The 20,490-nt window shown below is 45.0% G+C and overlaps 1 protein-coding gene across 9 annotated transcripts in view; it reads right to left on the minus strand.

Annotated features, from left to right (window-relative positions):
* ECHDC1 (ethylmalonyl-CoA decarboxylase 1) overlaps window positions 1-8,148 on the minus strand; it is a 43,739-nt gene extending 35,591 nt beyond the window's left edge. For 4 of the 9 annotated variants that reach the window (XR_012041473.1, XR_012041472.1, XM_072855815.1 and 1 more), the window contains exons 1-2: window positions 6,532-6,629; window positions 4,219-4,356 (exon numbers count right to left, since the gene is read on the minus strand). Coding sequence is in view for 3 of the 9 variants with exons in the window: in XM_072855815.1 (XP_072711916.1) it covers window positions 4,219-4,237 (19 nt within the window). In the remaining 6 variants the exon portion in view is untranslated. Of the gene's footprint in view, window positions 1-53; window positions 571-4,218; window positions 5,035-6,531; window positions 6,669-7,099; window positions 7,170-8,007 lie in introns of those variants that run through there. The other 5 variants (XM_072855813.1, XM_072855816.1, XM_072855814.1 and 2 more) reach the window with 5 other exon arrangements.
* Between the last annotated feature and the right edge of the window lie 12,342 nt (window positions 8,149-20,490).

Here is a 20,490-nt window from a genome sequence, read left to right on the forward strand (position 1 = left end):
CTTCTAAACCCTCCCCCCTCCGCCAAAAGAAAAAACAAACCAAAAAAGCCCACCTGTGTTGGAGGAGAAATCCTATCAAAACCCCTACTCTTCAGGATCTAGATGTTTTCAGCATCTCCTGTTTTTCTGTAAAAAACTATTACACTGCAAGACCTTTCCAAGAGAATACTTGAGGAACACAAAAATTAAGAACTGAAGACCATTCCTATATTGAGATCCATTCCCTGTCACCCAGTTCCATTAACACATTCATCACACTCCATCTTAACACTAGACTCCCTAGCTTCTGGTAGCTATCTGCTTTTCCCAGTTATTCCAGTTCCACTTTGAATTGATCTCTCTTGGACACAGAGCACCAGAACCTGTGCAATACCCCAAAGGAGGAAAAGTGTACAACAGTATTATACAAAGCATTGCACCTGCCTTTTATACAGCTATGTAATATTGTTAGTCTATTTCTATGTACCAGTACACCCACGGCTTATTCCTCCGCTATTTCCACTCTGCAATGTATGCGTGTATACCAGGAAATAACAAGGAAGTCATTATTAAATATTATTCTTGAGCTTCAGCTCTGCTTTATTTTATTTACTTTGGAAAAGGGTCTACTGGAGAAAGTGGCTGACAAGTGATTTGAAAGAAATAGGGTAAAGCCTGAACAAGAGACTACTGATCTGAAAAAGAAGTCATCTTAGAAGCCACTTGGAGTGGGAAGTAAAAGAACTGCCACAGGATGCAGAAAAAGGTTTGCCATATTTAAATCCCGCAATTTGCTAGACTAGCCCTGGCTTTGCCCCAACCCCCTTTTTAATGGATACAGCTGTTCAGAAGACATGGTAGATGCTCATTTTTTGGAGAATTGGGAAAAGACTATCTTTGTTTCATAATTATACTTGGCAGAAACAAGAGTCTTCCAAAACTCACAAGAAGCTCCTGGAAAGTTTTTCTAAGGTGAACCCGAAACACAAACATATTCAAGTGAGACAGAATTTGGTGACAGCTATATTTAATGCTGTGCTCAGGGCATCTTACAGTTTACAGACTGAAATTTTAAAAACATTTATTATATACACATGAACAAGCAAACACACATTAAAAAAGCACACACAATTAGTTTATAATGAAAGAAGTGAACAATCCTGTCAGGTGTACACTTATCTTGCCTCTAGCTGCACCATCCCACACTAAAATGGAAAATGCTTCTGTTGGGGCAGGTATAATCCTCCTCGAAATGGAGGAGGAGTTTGCATAGCAACCACATTATGGGATGTGGAAGAGTATGCATCGCACCAGACAATTTCAAAGAGAGCCGCCTATGCCAGTAGATTCATACCTGTCCTACCGCATCGCATCCACCAATACAGCACTATCTCACACGTTCAACACAAAGAAACTAGTAAGGCCTATAGGAATCCATGCATTATAAGGTCATATACACTGGAATAGGTAAAGGGATCATTTTTTAACATCTGGTAAGACACTTTGAAGGGTCTTCCGAGTTCCTTACTAAATTCAAGGTTTTAATCTGTTATGATCAACTTTTCTACATTCAAGAGTAAACTAATAAAACTAATTAAAATTTAATCAAGTTAAAAATCTGATTGAATACAAGATTCATTACTTCATAAATAATATCACCCAACTGCTGCTGCACCCCACCACTCTCCATCTATGCACATTCTAATATTGTCTGCAACATTTCAGCCATCACCTTTCAGAGCTTTTAAAATGGCTTCTCTTGGTAAAATTTTATTTAAGAGTGAAAACAGGTTTCCAAAGCTCATTTCTCAGCTAAATGATTCTTTTTATATTCAGGCTCTCAGAAGAGAAATGGCCTTCCATTTTCTCTAAAACCTCAGTAGTCATTTCCCCAACATACATTCATGCAATAAAACTTTCCATCCAGGTACTAGTTTTTGCTCAGGAGAGAACAAACATGAAAACCATGGATAGTGCAGGCTCTCGTTGCAAAGTGTAGCTTGAACAATTAACTCCCAATTTTTAATGAATACAAAGCCTCCCCAGTCCTCATAAGAAGACAGACTAGATTTAATTCTCTAGGAAGCCACAATGATTGGCTTGAAAGCAAAGCAGGGGGGAGTCTGTTCTGGTAACCTAACTCCCTGCCAAATTATACTTGTTTGATCACTTTTATGCTACCTAGATTTCCCATGTCAAAAAAATGTACAGAGCAAAACAGACTTAAGATATGGAAATTTTATTCTACCAAAAAAAAAAAGTCTGTCATTTTCAACTGCGTGGTTATATGCATTAACAGCTCTTTAATATTATCACTATGGTAATAAAGAGCATCAGCAAGTGCGGGATTAGGAAACAAATTGGACATTACTGCCTGCTGATCATGACTCATGATTAATGACTCATGCAAGGTATTATCATTGAATTATTTTCTTTAAAACCATCTCTTACAGTACTGGTCAGTACCCAGTACTTTTTTTTAATAAAAACATGATTATTTTAACAGCTCAGTCTGAGAAAGCTAACCACTCAGGAAAAGCATGATATTTAAGCTACAGCTCTCTCAAACTAAAGGGATTTCTGCTGATCTCTGACAAACAACATCCAAAATTTCAATCAGTATGGAGCAATCGCAATCCACGGCATGACTGAGACTGATTTTTTTGTACTGTAAATGAAAGCAGTGTAAGAGAGATGTTGCAATAACCCGCACAATGTTGTAGGGCAAGCCAAGAGCTATTTATTACACTAAAATGTTCAGATTTTCAATTTAACATAATCACATCTATTTAGATACACTTATAGAAATTAAGTCTTAGTCTAATTTTAAGAAGTCAGACATGCTATACCCATTAACATCTGTAGCACACACAGTTTATGGACAGTTTTTATAGTGAAAAAAATCTGACAGTATAGGAATAACACACACTGTGGGCAATTAGCAGCTTTCAAATGTTTTAAGAAGTGCTAGAGTTTTACGTATCACTGGTGACAACTAAGAGATAAGCTGATAGTATGGACATCAATAGTTGTTCATTCCACAGTTATTGTACCTCTTACATAAACCAACAGTTTAAATCCCATTTGACACTCAAGTGATTTTATAACACCCTTGCCTGTGGGCTAGCAGACTGCGGGTTAATATGAACACGTATCGAATGTTCACACTTTGGTATCAAAGGAATGACACACATTATGCAAGAGCAATATATGCATCTACATGCAGACACTCACGCACAATATATGTATTTTTGTGTACGCATATTTATCACAAGCCTTCTCAAAGCCTCTGGTAACTGCCTAGTTAAAATTCAGCTCTCACAATGTTAATAAAAAACAACAGTAATAGGGATAACACCAGCACCAATATTCCCTAACTGAGCAGATTCTTTGGGAAACTAGTAAACCCCAGCTCTTGAACAAGCGTATTTGCCCTTGCCACCCACCACTACACTGTTGCAACCCCAGTTTTTCTCTTAAAATACGCTGTATCAAACAGCAACCTCCATCAATGTTGCCACTTGCAATTGCCAGCAAGCATAAAGATAGCCCGCCAGAGCACTGGGTAAGGGATGTAGGTAGCAACTTGCTGGACAGGTAGAACTAAGACAAACCAGAGAACTGGACATTGGGAGCCCAAATGAGGCTGTTTGAGCTGTGTGAAACGCTGCACTACAGAGCAGCTACACAGAAATAATCAGCAAGTTAAAAGACATAAGCAGGGAAAATTCTGACTCAAAGATAGTGCCTGAATTATTGACACAAGTCAGGAGAAAAGAAAATGGGGAGAGAAGATGCAGGGATGTGTTTTCAATACATCAGGGAAATAAGCGTGCCCTTTCATGTGGGGCAGGAGGTGACAGGTGTGATGTGCAGATACAGACTTGCAAGTCACCTGCAAAAACACATCAGCTGAATTTCTGGTTTTGGGTGAAGGTATCCTGAAATAAAGTGTAGCAGAAATAAAGGGATCCAACATACAAAATCCACAAAAAAAATCTCAGGGAGGGAAAAATATTCAAACGACATAACAAAAAAACAATTAGAAAGGCACTTTTGTGACACTGCCAAAGGCATCAAGAAGCAGGAGAACTTGACTTGATGAAGTCCTCCAGCAGCTGCAATTTCAGTGACAAGCACAGAAATGCGAAGACAGGGCATGGAGAAAGGGATAGAAGACGTGAACTGAAGATGATGATGACATGATTCACAGTTCAACCCTCTGGGTGCGTGTCTTACCAGTCACTGTCGAAGGCATTCATCTGTACTAGAGAGCAGCGTGCGTGACTGTCGGATGCTTCACCAGGTTCCGGCAGTGACTGACTAATGAATGAAAAGCAATTGGTGACGCAATGCTGAGGACTGGCACAACTGACCCTATAATGTGAAAGCAGATGAAAGAACAGAGAGTGAAGGAGAAATGTAACCAAAGCATGAAAATAGTCCATCTGTATTAAAAAAAAGTAGGGTTGAAAACAAGTGAAAATCATTAACACCAACTGACTGAAACCTGGGACAGTAGGCTGGTGGGTGACTGGGGGGGTGGTGTGGAAGGGAAAAAATAAATCCCAGTGTTGGACAGAGAGAAAGAATTCAGAAACAGCAAGATCAAAGGGGGCCAGCCTGGATGCAAATCAAGACGAGCATGGGTCTCATAGTGAAGAGGAGTCACTGGACCCTGCCTTCAGACAGAAGAAAGGTGTAGGAGGGAGGTCTCACCTGCAGCGTTCCTCCCCAGCACTGGCTGAACAGGCCACTGTTGACAGCTGCTTGTCAGCACCCCTCACCTGAAGGTTACAGAGCCCTCCATCTACCTCATCTACTTATGCATCTCTCTCCTTTCCTTCAGTGCTGCGTGGGTTAGGTTAACTTAAACACCTTACCTGACAGGTTCTTCCCACTCTAATAATTACCAGCTGAGGCAAGCTGAGGGCAGTCACCTCTTTTCTGCTTCTCCCTCTCCCTTTTGTTCCTTGTTTTTTCATTGTTTCCGAGCAGCTCGATTCTTGGGATAGCAAGCTATGTGCTTTCCAAATTGTTTGTTCTTTGTTTAGTTTTGTGTTTTTTAATGGTCCCCACAGGCTAAGGTTTAGACGTGAATTGTCTCTCTGTTCCTAACCAATTATACTCCCTTTTAATCACATTTTAATTATTTTGAAGACCTAGTAAACAAATCGCACAGAAACGTACCCAAGTCCCATGAAAAATAATAGCACAAGGATGCAAAACAGCTGACAAAAGAAGTCTTTCTATAAATACACATGACACTACCTAAAAACATTTGATTTTGGTCACATGGTGAGTACAAGATCTTGAGTTTCACAGCAGAGGGTGAAAGCAAGAATCCGTTATCTTCTGCAAAAAGCACGCAGGCCTTTATTTTTTAATGCTTTGATCTGAAGAGGTTCTCTTTGCCTCTGTCAGCAAAAGACCCTCTATAACAGCGACAGAAAACACTTTTAAGTTCCCATAAAGCTCACTGCCTACTAGGTGTATTTTAGACACCTTTGAAACAAACAGATGCGCTACTTCACAGGAACAGAAACAACCACAACCAACTCACCGTTTGCTTTTTAGTCACCAAATCCTAAACCATAAAAAACATAAAGATGAATTCATTCTAGCTGTAACCACAAATACCGATGCTTTCTCAAGGATTAATGTGCCTTGAAAACTGTGAAAAGTTTTGTAGTCAAGCAGTGCTCTGAATTCCACTTAGTACGCAGTTCTTTACTATTGCTGCCCTTGCCACTACCACCAGTAAGTGCTCTTGCTGACAGCAACAGCAAAACTGCATCCTGACGTCAGAACCAGCCACGCAGCACGATTCTCAGGGGTGTATCTCCCGCTCCCCTGCAACGGCACTGGGAATTTAGCAGAAGCACACCAGGACAGCGTGTCACCTGGCTCCTTGGCTCTGCACGCTAAATTTCGGGAAGCGAAGGCATCCTGCATGGCATCACCCTGCGAAGACTCGAGGGGGAGGGGGGGGAACTCCTTCCCCAACAGGTTTCTTGCTGCTGACCTTGTGCAATGCCAAAATCCCACCAAGTGCACTGTAGCGCTTGGTCTGACCTAGGCAAGCATTTCTGGCACAGCCTATCTTTAAAAAAAAAGATTCATTTTAAATCAACCGGCTCCGTGCCGAGCAGGGCCGAAGGGGGCGGTAATCCGCTGTTCCCAAAATAAAACCCGAGGTCTCTGGGCTGAGGCCGAGCAAGCGACGGCAGCTCGCACTGCCTAACATTTGCAGGCAGAAACACCACCGGCCACCCCAACACCGGCGAGGCCGCCTCGCCTTTGCCCCAGGCACGCAGCGGCCCCGCGGGGACCTGGCCACACCGCGCCTCCCGCCTGCCCCCGCCGCGGCTGCCGCCGCCGGGCCCCGGCCCGCTCCTCGGGCCGAAGCCGCGGCCAGACGCTGCTCCTCCCCTTCGCCACCGCAAGCCCCAGGGCCCCGCAGAAGCCCCGAGCCGCCTCGGCAGCCCCCGCTCCTACTGCGGAGGGAAGGGGGGGCCGGGGGGAAGCGGAGGCCCGCGGCCGGGCACTGACCTGGCCCCGCCGCTCCCCTTCCCGTCGCCGGTCAGGCAGCGGCTGGTGGGCGGTGCTGCGGGGAAAGCGGCCCCGCCGGGAACCGCCGCCGCGCCGCGCCGGGCCGGGATGGCAGGGCCCGGCTCGGCGCCGGGCCGAGGCCTCTGGGCCGGGCCTGCAGCCGCCCTGCCGCGGGGAGCAGCGGGTGCGGGGGCAGCCGCGGGGCGAAGCGAAGGTGAACAAAGAGAACATGGAGCCCCCGCGAGCCCGAGGCAGGCTCGGGGCCGGCAGGCAGGCGGCCTGAGCCGCGGCGGGGAACCGGCGTCCTTTGCTCCGTGCCACAGCCACTTACGGGTGACCCCAGGCGCCGAAAACGCAGTCTAAATTTAAGCAGCTTTGCCGCAGAAGACACTTGTTAGCTCCAAGGTTGCTAAATACCACATGAGCAGCTCATTATTATTTTTGTTTCCTGCACTGATACCCTGCATCAGCCCAGTATTCTGTCCAAGCCAGTGTAATTGAAGACGCTAATTTCTCCGCCATCCCAGAACAACGTCTCACCTCAGGTCGCTCGAGTTTGGATACGCACCTCTGACAGGAGGATTCTGCCTGGAGCAAAGCAGCTGCTCACTGGCCCATTTGCTCTCCCCGGTGTTGCACTGTTGGGAGGAGAGGCATTAATGCCTTACCCATGCCACCACAAGGAGATACTCGGGCTCCCCATGTTTGCATATATCTGTTTTATCTGTCAGCACAAGTGTGAGCCCGTTCCAGCAGGCGTGCTCCTGGCCACTGCCTCCCCAGCTTCGGGTGCCGCTCACCTGCACCCACGCTCTGGCAGCTGGGCCAAAGTGCCGAGCCAGCTGCAAACTAGCCCGGCATCGAAAGGGAGTAATCCTTAAACTGTAATTTTGTGTAAACTTACAGCTGGCGTAAAATGGCACCGTCACACACAGCCCTGCCTTCTCTGCCCTTCCCCTGGCCGTTGGTTTCCCTCCTTGGAAGAACATATGCTGCCACACCAGGAGCCAGATCAAGGGCAATAAATGCTTGTTTCAAGGCAGATCACTTTGTGTATTCAAAGCAATATGCAAATATAAACCAGTCTTTATTACTAGGTCCTTGTTAATACACATACATAAGATGACTCAGTTTTAAGTATTTGTAGCATGGCTGAAAGATGTATCTGGAAATACATCTTCTCCACCTTATTAAAGCTGTTTTTCAACCCAGCTGTCAATACAAATGTCCTGAAGTTGGTCTAGTTGATTAAATATTATGATTGAACATGTAGAGGATTTCAATTAATCATACATTTGGAAAAACAAAATCTTTGCACTCTGAACAGATCTTTTAAATTTTGTATTGTTAAGAGAATCCTCTGAGAATATGAAATATTCTGGTCCCAGGTGGCAATATCTTTCTACAACAGAAGGATTCATTCCCTTATTACAACGCTCCCACTATAAACAGAAATATTGCAACAGGCGGGCTTGCCTCTTATTTTTCCTCATGGGTTCACAGAGGAGAGATTTTTCCAGTAGGATTCCGTCCTGCATTTGTTTCTGGAAAACATCAGTACCGAGTTAGAAATCCGTGTGAGTGAAGCAGCTCTCACCAGGTCCTGCTCCAAGGCCTTGTCCCTTTTGGAGGGGAGCAATGCCCAGACACGTCCCAGCTAGGTCCGAAGCAGAGGAGAGGGATGGTGGTTGGAAGCTCATGGTTTTCTAGGTAACATATTGCCACCTAGCAGCACTGAGCGAAAGCAGCACAAACCTGACCTTCCGTTCCATAAACAACAGTTTGCCTCACTTTCGTTGTTATTGCGTTGTATCATATAAGACATGATGATTAGAGTAGGATATACAAGAGTGCAGAATGAGGACTGTAGGAAAACGAACAGACGAATGGGATTCTCTTTGAAAACAGACACTAAAGACCCCTTATGGGTTGTAACTTCCAGCAGGATGGTGATGCTAGTGCCTGCATGTTTGACTGCACAATAAGGAAAAGAAAAAAAGAAAAAAAAAAAAGAAAAAAATGCACAGTCCTGCAAAGTTTCTCATTCTTATTCATGCAAATAATCCCACTGATTTCAATAACATACTCTCCTTGCATTGCTAAAGCAGTACTGCCCTAGGAGAGTCAGGTCACCACCTGAATTATTTAGTATGTTCCCATTCCCCATCACTGACCCAGAAGCTGGCGACGGTGTGCTGGCTAAAAGAGCAACGCCTCACTCTCAGATCCAAGGCTGCCAGACTGAAATATTGAATACCAATAGATACAGAGCTCATTGGTGCTATTTTTACAAACTCCTTTCAGAGCCATGGAACAAACCAATGACAGATCCGGGTTTAGATCTCAGGAATTATTGGATACTAACCAACACATAATCCCACAGTCAGTTCATAACGGGTCCCTTGACTGTAATTTTTAGGGGGCAAATATCTTCAACTCTGTGTGGAAGTGTAACAGGCTAAAAGATGGCCTAATGCATACTCCAAAGACTAGATCCACAAAAACGACATGGGTACCTGCATTCTATTTCTAATTTTCTAAAATCTTCCTAAAATTTAGATTTCTGGATCCAAAATCCTGATATTCAGTTTCTCCTCATTGCCAAACCATGGAGGCTCCCAAATCCTGTTGGTGCCTGGCAGCTGTGATTCATGGGAACAGACAATTTATATCAGGCTAGCTAACAAGACTACCGCCCCAGCTGTCTCTCCTGTCCCCACTGCAGATATCTGGAATACCCCTGAGCTGCCGCAGCTTTCTAAACGCAGCCCCGCATGCCAAGTTAAATTTGGTTTGATTTCGTTAGGCAAGGGCTGGCTGGGGACAGGGAAGTCACCGTGCATACCTCAGGACTGCAACCGTATCAGGCATTCGTATGTCAGCCCATCCGCCTCAGGAACCAAAGCTGCCAGCACACAAGACCGGGGTTATTTCCCACACAAGACTCGGTCACTGGACATGTCCACAAAGGGCTCAGCTCTTCCCAGGTAGCTCCATACCCATCCTACCACGGTGTGTTGATTTTATGTTCTCTGCCCACGTTGTTTAAGGGTCTCCTGTGGCGGGCCCTGTGAGAACCAGCAGAGCTGACCCGGGCTCCGGCAAGACATGGCTGGAAGGAGAGGCGAAGAAACACTCACCTCTTGTAGCATGGCATGGGAAGTGTCACCCAGCTGGGCTGAATGCCCTCTTCTGCCCAAGCAAACCAGCTTGTTTCTCTGGGGAAGGTGCTCTGATCCGCAGGCTGGGGTGTCTTGTGGGGAAGCTGAGGGAAAGGCACCCAGGCCCCCGTGCCGAAAGCTGTTTCACTTGGTGTAGCATAATGAAATATTCATCAGGCCAGAGAGCAGGAGAGAGGTTCGGCATGGCCACAGCTTGGTGTTGGCTCATTCTCTCAATGACCCAGCAAATACTGATGTATTTAAACATTAATAGCTACTTAAGTTATTGCATGCAATATAGAGCAGTTTGAACAGGTAGGGTAAAGTATGTTCTTGCTCTGCAAAGTCCTCTGTCTGGTTACGGCTAACCACTGGAAGAGTGGGCTCAGTCCAGCCTAAAGGGCCATCAGGCCCCTGCCACGTGGTCCCACCTTTCGCTTTACCAGCACTGTTGTTCGATTAGACATTGATTTTCTGGCAGGAAATGTATGCAGTACAAAAATATGCTTGTGTGTGGTTTACCTTCCTACACAAGATAAGATCTGATTTCACAAGACTGCTCAATTTACAGTACAGCTTAAAATACCAGCTCATCTCCGCTGAGGGGTGGTGGTCCCACGCTTCTTCCGCCTCCTTCCTGGGAGTGAGGACCGAGGGCGACTGCACAGCGAGCCGGTTGAGCTCACCGAACTGGAAGAAAACTGCTTTAGCACAACAATTAGGTTTTGTTTTGATTCCAGGGCTAAGGAACTGAATCAGCCTGGCTTGCTACCAGGTGAGCCTCAGGGACACAGAACAGGAGAAAGAAGATGGAGGAAGCCGTAGGAGGAAGGCTGTGCCGTTTTAGCAGCACTGAGCTATCAAATGGGCTCGGTTGTATTATTATTCCTGACTCTCCCCAATGTGATGCTCAGGGCATTGCCAGTCTGACGAGAGGGAGTGGGTTAGAAATACGTAACGCAGGGCAAAGCTGAGAGATGCATGAGCGGGTGCCCCTCTTTTGAGGGGGCAGCCAGTCGCTGGGTCAGGCTAATTGTACTGGAATACTCCACCATAAATCCCTTTGAAGATCCAGCTGTCTTTCCTCCCTCTTCCTCAGTTCTCTCTCAGCACTCTGTTCTGTAAAACTTTCCGGAAAAAAAGGCATCGTGCCTTTTTCTCCAAGAGCATTTGAATCACACAGAAGTAGGCCAGGTGATAATTGCACAGCACGTTGTATTGCTGCTTAAATGTCAGCTGTTAATTAAAGCCTTTCCTGAAAATGGGCCATTAATTAGGGCAAATGCAGCCATTCTGTATGGGTTCTGACTAACCAGCGAGTAAAAGCATTATTTCAACATTGGTATTGGATTTGTTCATTTTTATTTGTCTGAGGTGTGTTTACTATTTGAAGAAAAACAACTGGAAAAAAAATTATAACTCCCTGAACTTATTGTTCTTTCTTTTAAAGAGAGTTTAAAATAAATATTCTGGCACAAGAATACTCACACGCACACAGATTGCAATAGGGAACATTTCAGTATTAGGTCCAGATGTCTCTAGCAGTTGTATAACCTTGGTAGGAATGCTTAAATGCTGTAGATATTAAAATACAGCTCTGACCTGCAAAAACAGCCTGTTGTGGCACTTCACTCGTGTCTTTCTGTTCTTAAGAAAATGGCGCTATCCGCATGAATAATGTTACACGGACACCAGAATGTTTGCTAAATCAGGGCCAGAAAGTAAGGCATGTGCTTCCTTTGACACTTTTCTAAACCACCGTGAATTATTAGGGAGAATCATAATATTGATAAAGGATCTAAGTGTTCCGGACTAAAGATATATATATATCCAAGCCTTGCCACTTAACCATCTTGCTTTTTGTCTCTTTGGCCTGGATTCAGCAAAGCAATTAAGCCCCTAAATAGTCCCATTGATTTCAGTGACACATAAGCACTTTGCTGAAACAGGTCCACTCTGCCAAACCACTTTCCTTCTTGCCTCACAGTGTGTGTATTTAAAGATTTTGGAAGAGCAGTTCCAGTTGTTATCAGTAGCTGTAGCATGAAATCATGGTAGATGTTGGCACTTTTATGCCTAGATACCTATGCAGGAGGTCCATCCACGAGAAACTACGCAGAGATCTGGCCAAGGATTTCAGTCTTTCGCTGTCGCTGCGTTTCCACGAAGTGCGGTGAAGCGCACCGCCACGGACACCAATAATTGCATTTACGGCAAGATCTTTATCTATGGAGCAGCCAGGTCTCCGCAGCTAAAGCGGAGACAAGTCCTCGACTGGGGACTGATGTCTTGAAGTGTGTCCCCTGTACCCGCCGGGGCAGAGGAACGAGGCATCCACCGTGCGTGGGTGCACGCAGTTCCCGTGGAGGTGGCAGGGGAGTGGGACCTGCGGCCAGGGCAGGCACCTGGGGGATGCTGACACACTGCCTGGCCCCAGCTCCTGCGGTGGCTGGTCGCAGAAGCGCTAAATCGACGTTGGTTTTCTTTAATACATGGTTCTAGTTCCCCTTTTCACGTGAAGAGATAGTAAGTGGTTCCGGGTGAAACGGAAGATGCTGTGATGCGATGTGAGGATTATTGCTAAATGAGAAGAACCAGAATATTTTTAGGTACCTTTTTTTAAGGTAGCATTATTCCCTGCTTTCATCTGCCTTTTCATCGTTTCTCTTCCTTCTTTTCTGGTCATCACTATTGTTTGCTCATAATATTTTTCTGGTTCACACTTTACAGAGAAAGAGGAAATTGTGAGAATTGAGTGGCGGCAGGAGCTGCAGAGCATTTCTCTTTAAAAGCAGAGATGGTTTTATTTTTCTGAAGTATGCGTTATGTAAGTGTATTGCTTCCACAGCTGAATTATTTCAAAAGGTGGATAATGAGGTTCTCAGCTGGCTCGAGGCAGAACAGCCTGCTGAATCCTGTGACCCCACTTTCACGGGAAAGCTGACCAGCTTAGAGCTTATCTTGTAATAGACCACATTAAATGGAAACACAAAGCATGTAAAAATACTGTAATGGTAAAAGAGGTAATTAATAATAAGAAACTTCTGACTATCACCAGGGATTTCATGGTATTAAATCTAGATATTTTAACAGTATTAAAGAACTGCTAATGGCTGTGATCATGTCTCTGAAGTAGTTAATTTAGGAATAAATTCATTTATACCTACATGTTAGTATTTTTTTAATATTGTAAAATGCTGGGTTTGTATATATTTTTTTGTTTTTCACAGAAAAAAATCTTGAATATCTACTGTTCTTAAAGACTTTAAAGATTAACTAGGCCCTGCACTTTTCCTCAATTGAAAGCATAATCCTGTACAGGTCTAATGTTCTAACCCACCACTCTTTTCACAGTGTCAAAATTTACTGCTTTTGTGGTTTAATTCGAAGCTAAAACCAAATGCAGAGACGTTTCGAAGCAAAATAAACCTCTTGAGATTCCTGTTGTGTTACTGGTGCTTCCTGTGCTGACCCATTTCCTCCTCTCAACAGATGGCAACTGGACAAACAACATGCAAAATCTCAATTACCTGCTTGTGTTTTTTTAAATAAATAATTTCAGCCTAAAACAACACCTAACATGAATAACACTGGAATATTAATATCTGTGAGTTAGCTTATCATTCTCGCTATGTTTTCACTAGCAGTGCAGTCAAACCTGATTTTACTTAAGTTGATCTAGATAGGTGCATGTTGCCAGCTGGCCTAAAGTAACAGGAGTGCAAAATCTCTGGACTATCAAAGCTAACCAGGGGACGGCAGGCTGGAGTCAGCCTGAACGGAAATTTGTATGATCTGTGTCCCTGAGGCAGGGCTGCTCCTGCTTGCGTTGATTTTGCATAATCTGGTTGTACATTCAGACAGCTTTATTTCAGGATGCTGCCAAGGAGTGCATCTGAAAATATGACTAGCCTACCCTGACAAGAAATGGCATAAAGAAATGAAAAGATCACTTCATCGATTTTATCATGTCTCTTTATTGCCTTTTAGATACATGTGAATACAATAGGATTTAAAACATTAACAAAAAGCCTGAGTCTTCACAGAATGTCTTTCTCTCTTTCTGGTGCTTAAACAACATGTATTTCCCAGTAATATACCAAGAAAAAAATTTTTATAAGCTTTTAACTGCTGAATCAAGAGAATAAATCACAATTAATAATTTATTTAATGCAGACAAATTTATTTTTCTATTCCTATAAAGCTGGTGATGAGGTACCATGTCATCATTTCCGAAGGTGTTTAGGATTTGTGTTGTTTTTCCCTCCACACTTGTTAGCCAGGCGTTACTGGGAGGCTGGGTGGGTCAGCTCGGAGGGTGGCTGCTCGATGTGCGTGCGTGCTGGTGCAGTGCTGAGCGCAGGCCTGGGTGCAGCTTCACGGGAAGGCAGGGGAGCTACGTGAGCTGGCAGCGGGGGATGCTCTGCCCATGGGGTTGAGCTAACATCTCTGCTGAGAGCGAGCAAACATTCCCCGTTGATGAAAATGACAGGCACTGGCAAGGGGAGCCTCCTGCCGTTCCATTTACCTCCCCTTCCCTGTCTGCAGAATGATAAATGGATGGCTAGACAGACATCCTTTATAGAGTGTTTTGTAACGCTAGGTATTGGTATTATTATTCATCAAATCTGATCAGACATCTGTGGCCATATATATTTTAGCAGCTTCTAATCTGGCATGCTGTGCAGTATTCTGTCTGCTGTTTCCTCATCCAAGCAGGAAGAGATGGGTAAGGAGCATAATCACATCTTTAAAAAAAACCCTGCAAGGGAAAAGAACAGAAATTAATCTTTATACTGACTGCGCACAAAGATGCTGTGTGGGGAATTAGCCTCATCTCAAGCCGTAGGTGGTTAAAAACCTGCCTGGGACCTGGCACCCATGGGAACCTCAGAGCAGCTGCTGTGCTCTAAATGTCATTGAGGGAGGATGGGACACCCGGGAGAAAAGCGAACCAGGAAATTTGTCAGGATCCAGTGCGTGAGACGGGCTCTGTCTGCCACGTGCTGGGTCACACAGCAAGGGCAGAGACCCCCATAAGCAGCATGAGCACTCACATGTCTTTATGCCGCTCCCACAGCGCTTCAGTCTCTTCCTCTATTGCTCTGTGGTGCACCACAGCCGTTTGTCCGACAGCTGCCACAACACATCCTTACGAAGTAGAAGAGAGGCCAAAGTGCTGCCTTAAACGCATGTGATACCAGGTCCTTGATAGGAAGGTGGAAAAAGTGTTCCACCCAAAATGCGGTGGTAGCTGGCAGATCCCGTCTCCCAGTGGGCTCCAGTGCAGCTGACTGGTGGGTCCTCGCAGCAATGCCTGGCTCCTGCTACGGCCCAGACTCATTCAGAACCAGGAGCTGAGCCATTGCTTCTCATAAAGGTGTCTCAGAAGAGGTGAAGTTTTCTTCCATGCTTTTATTAAAAATCTGTCCTGCTATGACTTGTAAAGCCTTTGTCAATAAAAATTATTAATGTGAATAAGCTCTTCCATACTAGAAGATGGAAGGTGGGTTTATTGGCCTAGGAACAGAAGCCACCATGTATTTTGAGACCTTTCTTTCAGGATTCTTTTTGTCAAACACCGCAAATAAAAAGTAGAAAACACTAGAAGTGATCCTCCAAAATTTTCTCTGCATTAGCTGCTGTGTGAGCTCATTCCTCTTCCTGCTGTGCCCTGCTACCATGAAGCACCCTGGGACTTCACAGGTCTTTTATATACTACCATGCCTCTACTCTGCCACATTGCTTTTGAAGTGGAATCAATACCGTTTCAAACAAGCAGCACTGAAATTACATCTTAATTTACTAAATCGTAATGTATATTTAAGGCTATAAGGTGAGAGAAGATGATGGACCACAGCAAGACCAGCATTCATTACCCCCTGCACTCCAAGCCTAGGAGACTCTGTGTTGGAATGGACTGGACATTTTTTTCTGTGAGCACAAAAAACAAGGAGATGTGCTTTCCTACGGGTTTGTGCCTGCCTGGTGGCTCATCTAGCTCCTTTGCAACAACCCAGTGTTCCCCATAGGGCACCCCAAGGCAGAGGCAGCACACCCCAGCGTGTGTGCTGCCAGTGCGCTGGGTGACCACTGCCAGAACGAGGGAGTAATGGTTGTTTTGCTTAACTTTCTCTTGAAGGGGAATTCATTTGAGTCCACTAAGGTGATTTACATGAAACTTTCAGGAATCTGAATACCTTTGAGACCTGGAGACCTCTCAGACTTGGCTGACATAAAGCAAAGGATTCAGAAACTGTAAGGGTAGTGACTGATGTGCAGACAGCATAATCCCATAAAACTAATTTTCAGGCTAAAAATCATGGTAATAAATGTGATGTTCACACATACATTGTGTTTCTTATCTGGATTCTTTGGAGTCATTATGATAATTTGGATCACATTTTTGAGACTGCTAAAGAAGGACTAAAAATGAACTTTAAAAAAATTAAAAATGGACATTCTCACATAATTATTTGACTTATGTTTGGCAATTTAAACTGGCAAAATTCCTTGGAAATAGAGTCATTGAGTAGGTAAGGGTAAGTGCGCGTTAGAGTTTGCCTACTTCTAACAGATGCTGTAGGTTCAGGGAAATCCTGGTGGCCAAGCACCTTCTTCCCTGTTTTACAGGGAAGGATTTTCACTGGGAGAGGTTTCTTTTAGGCTGACATCCTCTCTGGCAGCCCCTGCAGCTGCTGTCTTGCAGTCTGGTAGAGGGATAAATGCTCACAGCCTCTGGGGCTTCCTGCTTGCAGTGTTTGGCACTGAGAGCAGGTCAGCAGCAAGGATGGACCTGGCAGCCCCTAAAGAAGGGGAAGCCTTGGAGTGAGCCAGATCACCTGGAGTAGAAATTTACTTTATGTCTTTTTTCCCCACCTCTTCTTGATAACTGATTTAATTATGGCATTAGTTTTTCTTCTGGCTCCTGCAGTAAAGGAGGTTTGTCTGTCTTTGCTTCCATTTGAAGCATAAGGATGCTTTTGTAGGACCCCACCTGGCCAGATGGCTGCTGCTAGTCTTAGTGCTTCAGCAAGTGAACACAAATTGTCAGATTACCCGATTACATCACCCTCTGAACAGACATGCATTTGAATACGTTACTTGTTTATAGCATAATAACTTCAGAGCTAATCATGATGCAGCAAGAGAAGCCAGGCCAAGGACTGGAGCCCATTAACACTTCTCAGTATGTGTTGGATTGGACTACAGACTTGTGTTCGTGATGTGCTGGGCTAAAGAGACCACTAACCATGGCTGCAGGGACTAGAGAGTTTCCTCACATGTGGCAGCAGCGCTGCAGCACTTTATATAGTACCCTACCTTCCTCTAGAGCTCACTCCTAACCCAATACCTCCTCCATCATATTGGCACAATGGTTTGTGTGTCCAGATCATGAACTGAATCGATGTTTTGGTTTGGCTGAAAAGTAGCACAGCTGAGGAAATGAAAGTTGACTTTCAGGCAGAAAAGTTCTCTGATCTAGTTCATTGCATGACTATACAAGCAGTTGTGCTAGGCACATGAAAGGAGGGAAGTGCGGTGTAGGAACAAGACGCCAAGGTGAGAAGGAAGGAAGGGTCACTTCAGCAAGCATTGCTGCAGAATAAAGGTCCACAGAGCCATAACCCAGACTGCTTTAGCAGAAGCTAGTATTTCTGATCATTCCTGCACCAATGTTGCAGTTTTACCCCAGTCGGCCCCTAAGCACCACACAGCCACTCACTCACCCTCCTGATGGGGGATAGAATTGGAAAAAAGTAACACCTGTGGGTTGAGATAAAGACAGTTTAATAGGACAGCAGAGGAGGAGAAAATACTACTACTACTACTACTACTACTACTACTACTACTACTACTACTACTACTAGAATATACAAAGCCAGTGATGCATGATGCAATCGCTCACCAGCCACCAACAGATGCCCAGCCTGTCCCCGAGCAGTGGTCGCTGCCCCCCAGCCAGCTTTCCCCCAGTTTCTATACTGAGCATGACGCCCTATGGTATGGAATAGCCCTTTGGCCAGTGGGGGTCAGCTGTCCTGGCTGTGCCCCCTCCCAGCTTCTTGAGCACCTGGCAGAGCATGGGAACCCAAAAAGTCCTTGACCAGTGTAAGCACTGCTTAGCAACAACTAAACCATCAGTGTGTTATCAACATTATTCTCATCCTAAATCCAAAACACAGCACTACACCAGCTACTAGGAAGAAAATTAACTCCATTCCAGCCAAAACCAGGACATCCAGGTATTATTTCCTGCTGCAATATGGTATAGAGACACTAGCCCTTCTTGGCAGCTTTTCTATCTTTTTAAAAACAAAAAAAGTTTCAACAATAATGTAATATGTCTGTTACAGTGACACAACATAGCTGAGGCATATATCTGAGCTGTCATAACAGCTTTTTCAACAGAATAAATATAACATTTCCTGCTTTCTCTGTTCCCCAATATGTTAATGTCTTTTTGACATTTCGTCCATGTTGCCCTGTGCTCTGAGATCCCTTTCTGGATCCAGTCAGTCTGATATGTGGAACCGTACGTACCTTACAGCAGTTCACATTAGGGAAACCTCTGCTTTTTCCTACAAGCAGTCAGATACACCAGATGCTAGCACCGGTTCTGGTAAATATAGCTTTCCGCTGACACCAGGCTTACACACATAAGGCCTGCGCTAAATCATAGGACTGCACGCATACCTGTCACCTGCAAGCAGAATGAGCTCAGAGAAGAAATTGATTGTTGTAACATGGTCATCTGCCCAAGATATTCAGGACTTGCTGACACACTTTCCCAGGTTTTATAGCTCATGTGATATGGGTAGCTTCAGGACTTTAGCTGCCTCTCCCAGAAACACAATGGCAATATGGGAGCCTGCAACCTGGGAGCAGTGGAGTTTTCATCCCCTTGTAGTAATAACATTTATTCTTTCCAAAAGGGCCGCTCCTCTGTTCTTGCCTTATAAAGTCAAGGCAGGAAGGAACAAGGAGCAAGGCATTAATAACAATGGCAAGTTTATACAGTGAAGACAGAAGGGAAGCGTCAGGAGAGTAACAAAAAAGAGGAGGAGGGGGAGAAGATGGGTGACGTGTTGTGCACAGAGAGCTTACGTGGCCTCGCCAAGACAGGAGACAATCAAATCTATTTGCAAAGATGGTATTGGCGGGTCAATGCTTTTGACATGAAGCAGAAGGATCCCTTGCTGTCGCTGTGCTTTTTGAGCTTTGCAGCTGCAGGGCTTGTGCTGATAGATAAACACTGTCTGTGTCGTCTATCAACACGCAGGTGTCATCCTGTCTGGGACGGCTGTATGACACAGGTCATAATCCATTTACTGAGGCTTGGGTGAGAAAACCAAGATTAAGTCCTTTAGCATGTAACACTTCATGGTGACCCTCCTGGAGAAGAAACCAGGAAGCAATCTGTGTTACAGATAGGTAGAAAGGCAGGTAGGTAGGTAGATAGATAGGCAGACAGATAGATGGAGGTGTGTGTATGTATACAAATGATATTGGTCCCGTTTGACCTCACCATGCTCTTTGAAAGCGTGGCATATTTTGATAATCTTGAGGTACTGAGTCTACATAGCCTTGCCTCGACATAAAACAAGAATGATAGTTTTAGCAGCAGGACCACCCTAGTCTGAGACCTCTCTTTTGAATGGATGCTGAGAGCAGACAGAGAATTATTGTCCAAGCACGTCCTTCAGCCTCAGGTTCAGGGGCTGCACTGAGTTTCTAGAGAAAAACACAATGAGGCACTCCATTTAGTCCAGAGGACCTGAAGGTCATAGAAACAGTGTGATTCACAGCAACATGCACCATGCAGCGCGGTCTCAGACTCAGCCTACGCTTGCTCCAGCACGGGGATGCAATTGTCCCTTCCTTTCCCGGCCGGAGTCGCTGCACCTGTGGCAGACGGGGAGAGCTTTCAGCGCGGCTGCCTGCAGCTCCGTGAGGCCAGAGGCAGAGGCTGCGAGCTCTGGTGCTCCTGCTGCCACATTCAGGTCTGGGACAACCCCTGGGAGTGGTTTGCTCTAACACAAATAATGGAGGAGCTGCTGGTTGTCTTAGCATTTCCTCCAGATTAAACAATAACAATTGTTATTGATCAGTAATAGTGGTTATATGCATTCCTGTAGTAACTGAGCGATACCTTAACAAAACCAAATGGAAATACAGTTTTCCTACAACAATAAACCAATTCAGCTTCCCTGTAGGGTTAGGCAAATGGGGAAACCCAATGTCTACAGCAGGACAGAAGAACATAGGATATCATAGCTGGCACTTTGATGATGTTAATGATACAACTCCAGGGAAGGCAACACAGCAATCAATATGCATTTTAGTTTGGCCTGGTATTCACAAGACAGGCTTGACTTCAAGAAGGAAATAACGAAGCCTTGCACCTGAGGCTTTCCTCAGAACGGAGACTTCAGGAGTTGCAGCTTCTTGATAGGGAAACACCTCAGCTCCTCATTTACTGCTGCCTTCACCTAGCTGTGAGGGATGGACACGCTTTCGGCACTGGAGACGCCAGAGGAATTACACTAACAGGGAGGTCCTCGGGTACAGGTGAGGGTGAGGAGGCGAGGCGGGCAGCCCACGTCTGCGCCAGGGGAGGCTCACAGGAGCCATGCTGAGGCTTGTGCATCACCTACGCCTTGGCTCTGTTTTGTCGACCAGGTGCCCACACCAGGAGGAGGTATCTTCACACCAGCAGAGAAAAAGTCCTGATATGAACCAATGTGAACCAGTTAATGCCAGGTGAGAAGTCCTTCATGTTTTCAAGTGAGAAAAT

The sequence above is a fragment of the Ciconia boyciana genome, chromosome 3, assembly GCF_034638445.1.
Source record: "Ciconia boyciana chromosome 3, ASM3463844v1, whole genome shotgun sequence".
Lineage (NCBI taxonomy): Eukaryota > Metazoa > Chordata > Aves > Ciconiiformes > Ciconiidae > Ciconia > Ciconia boyciana.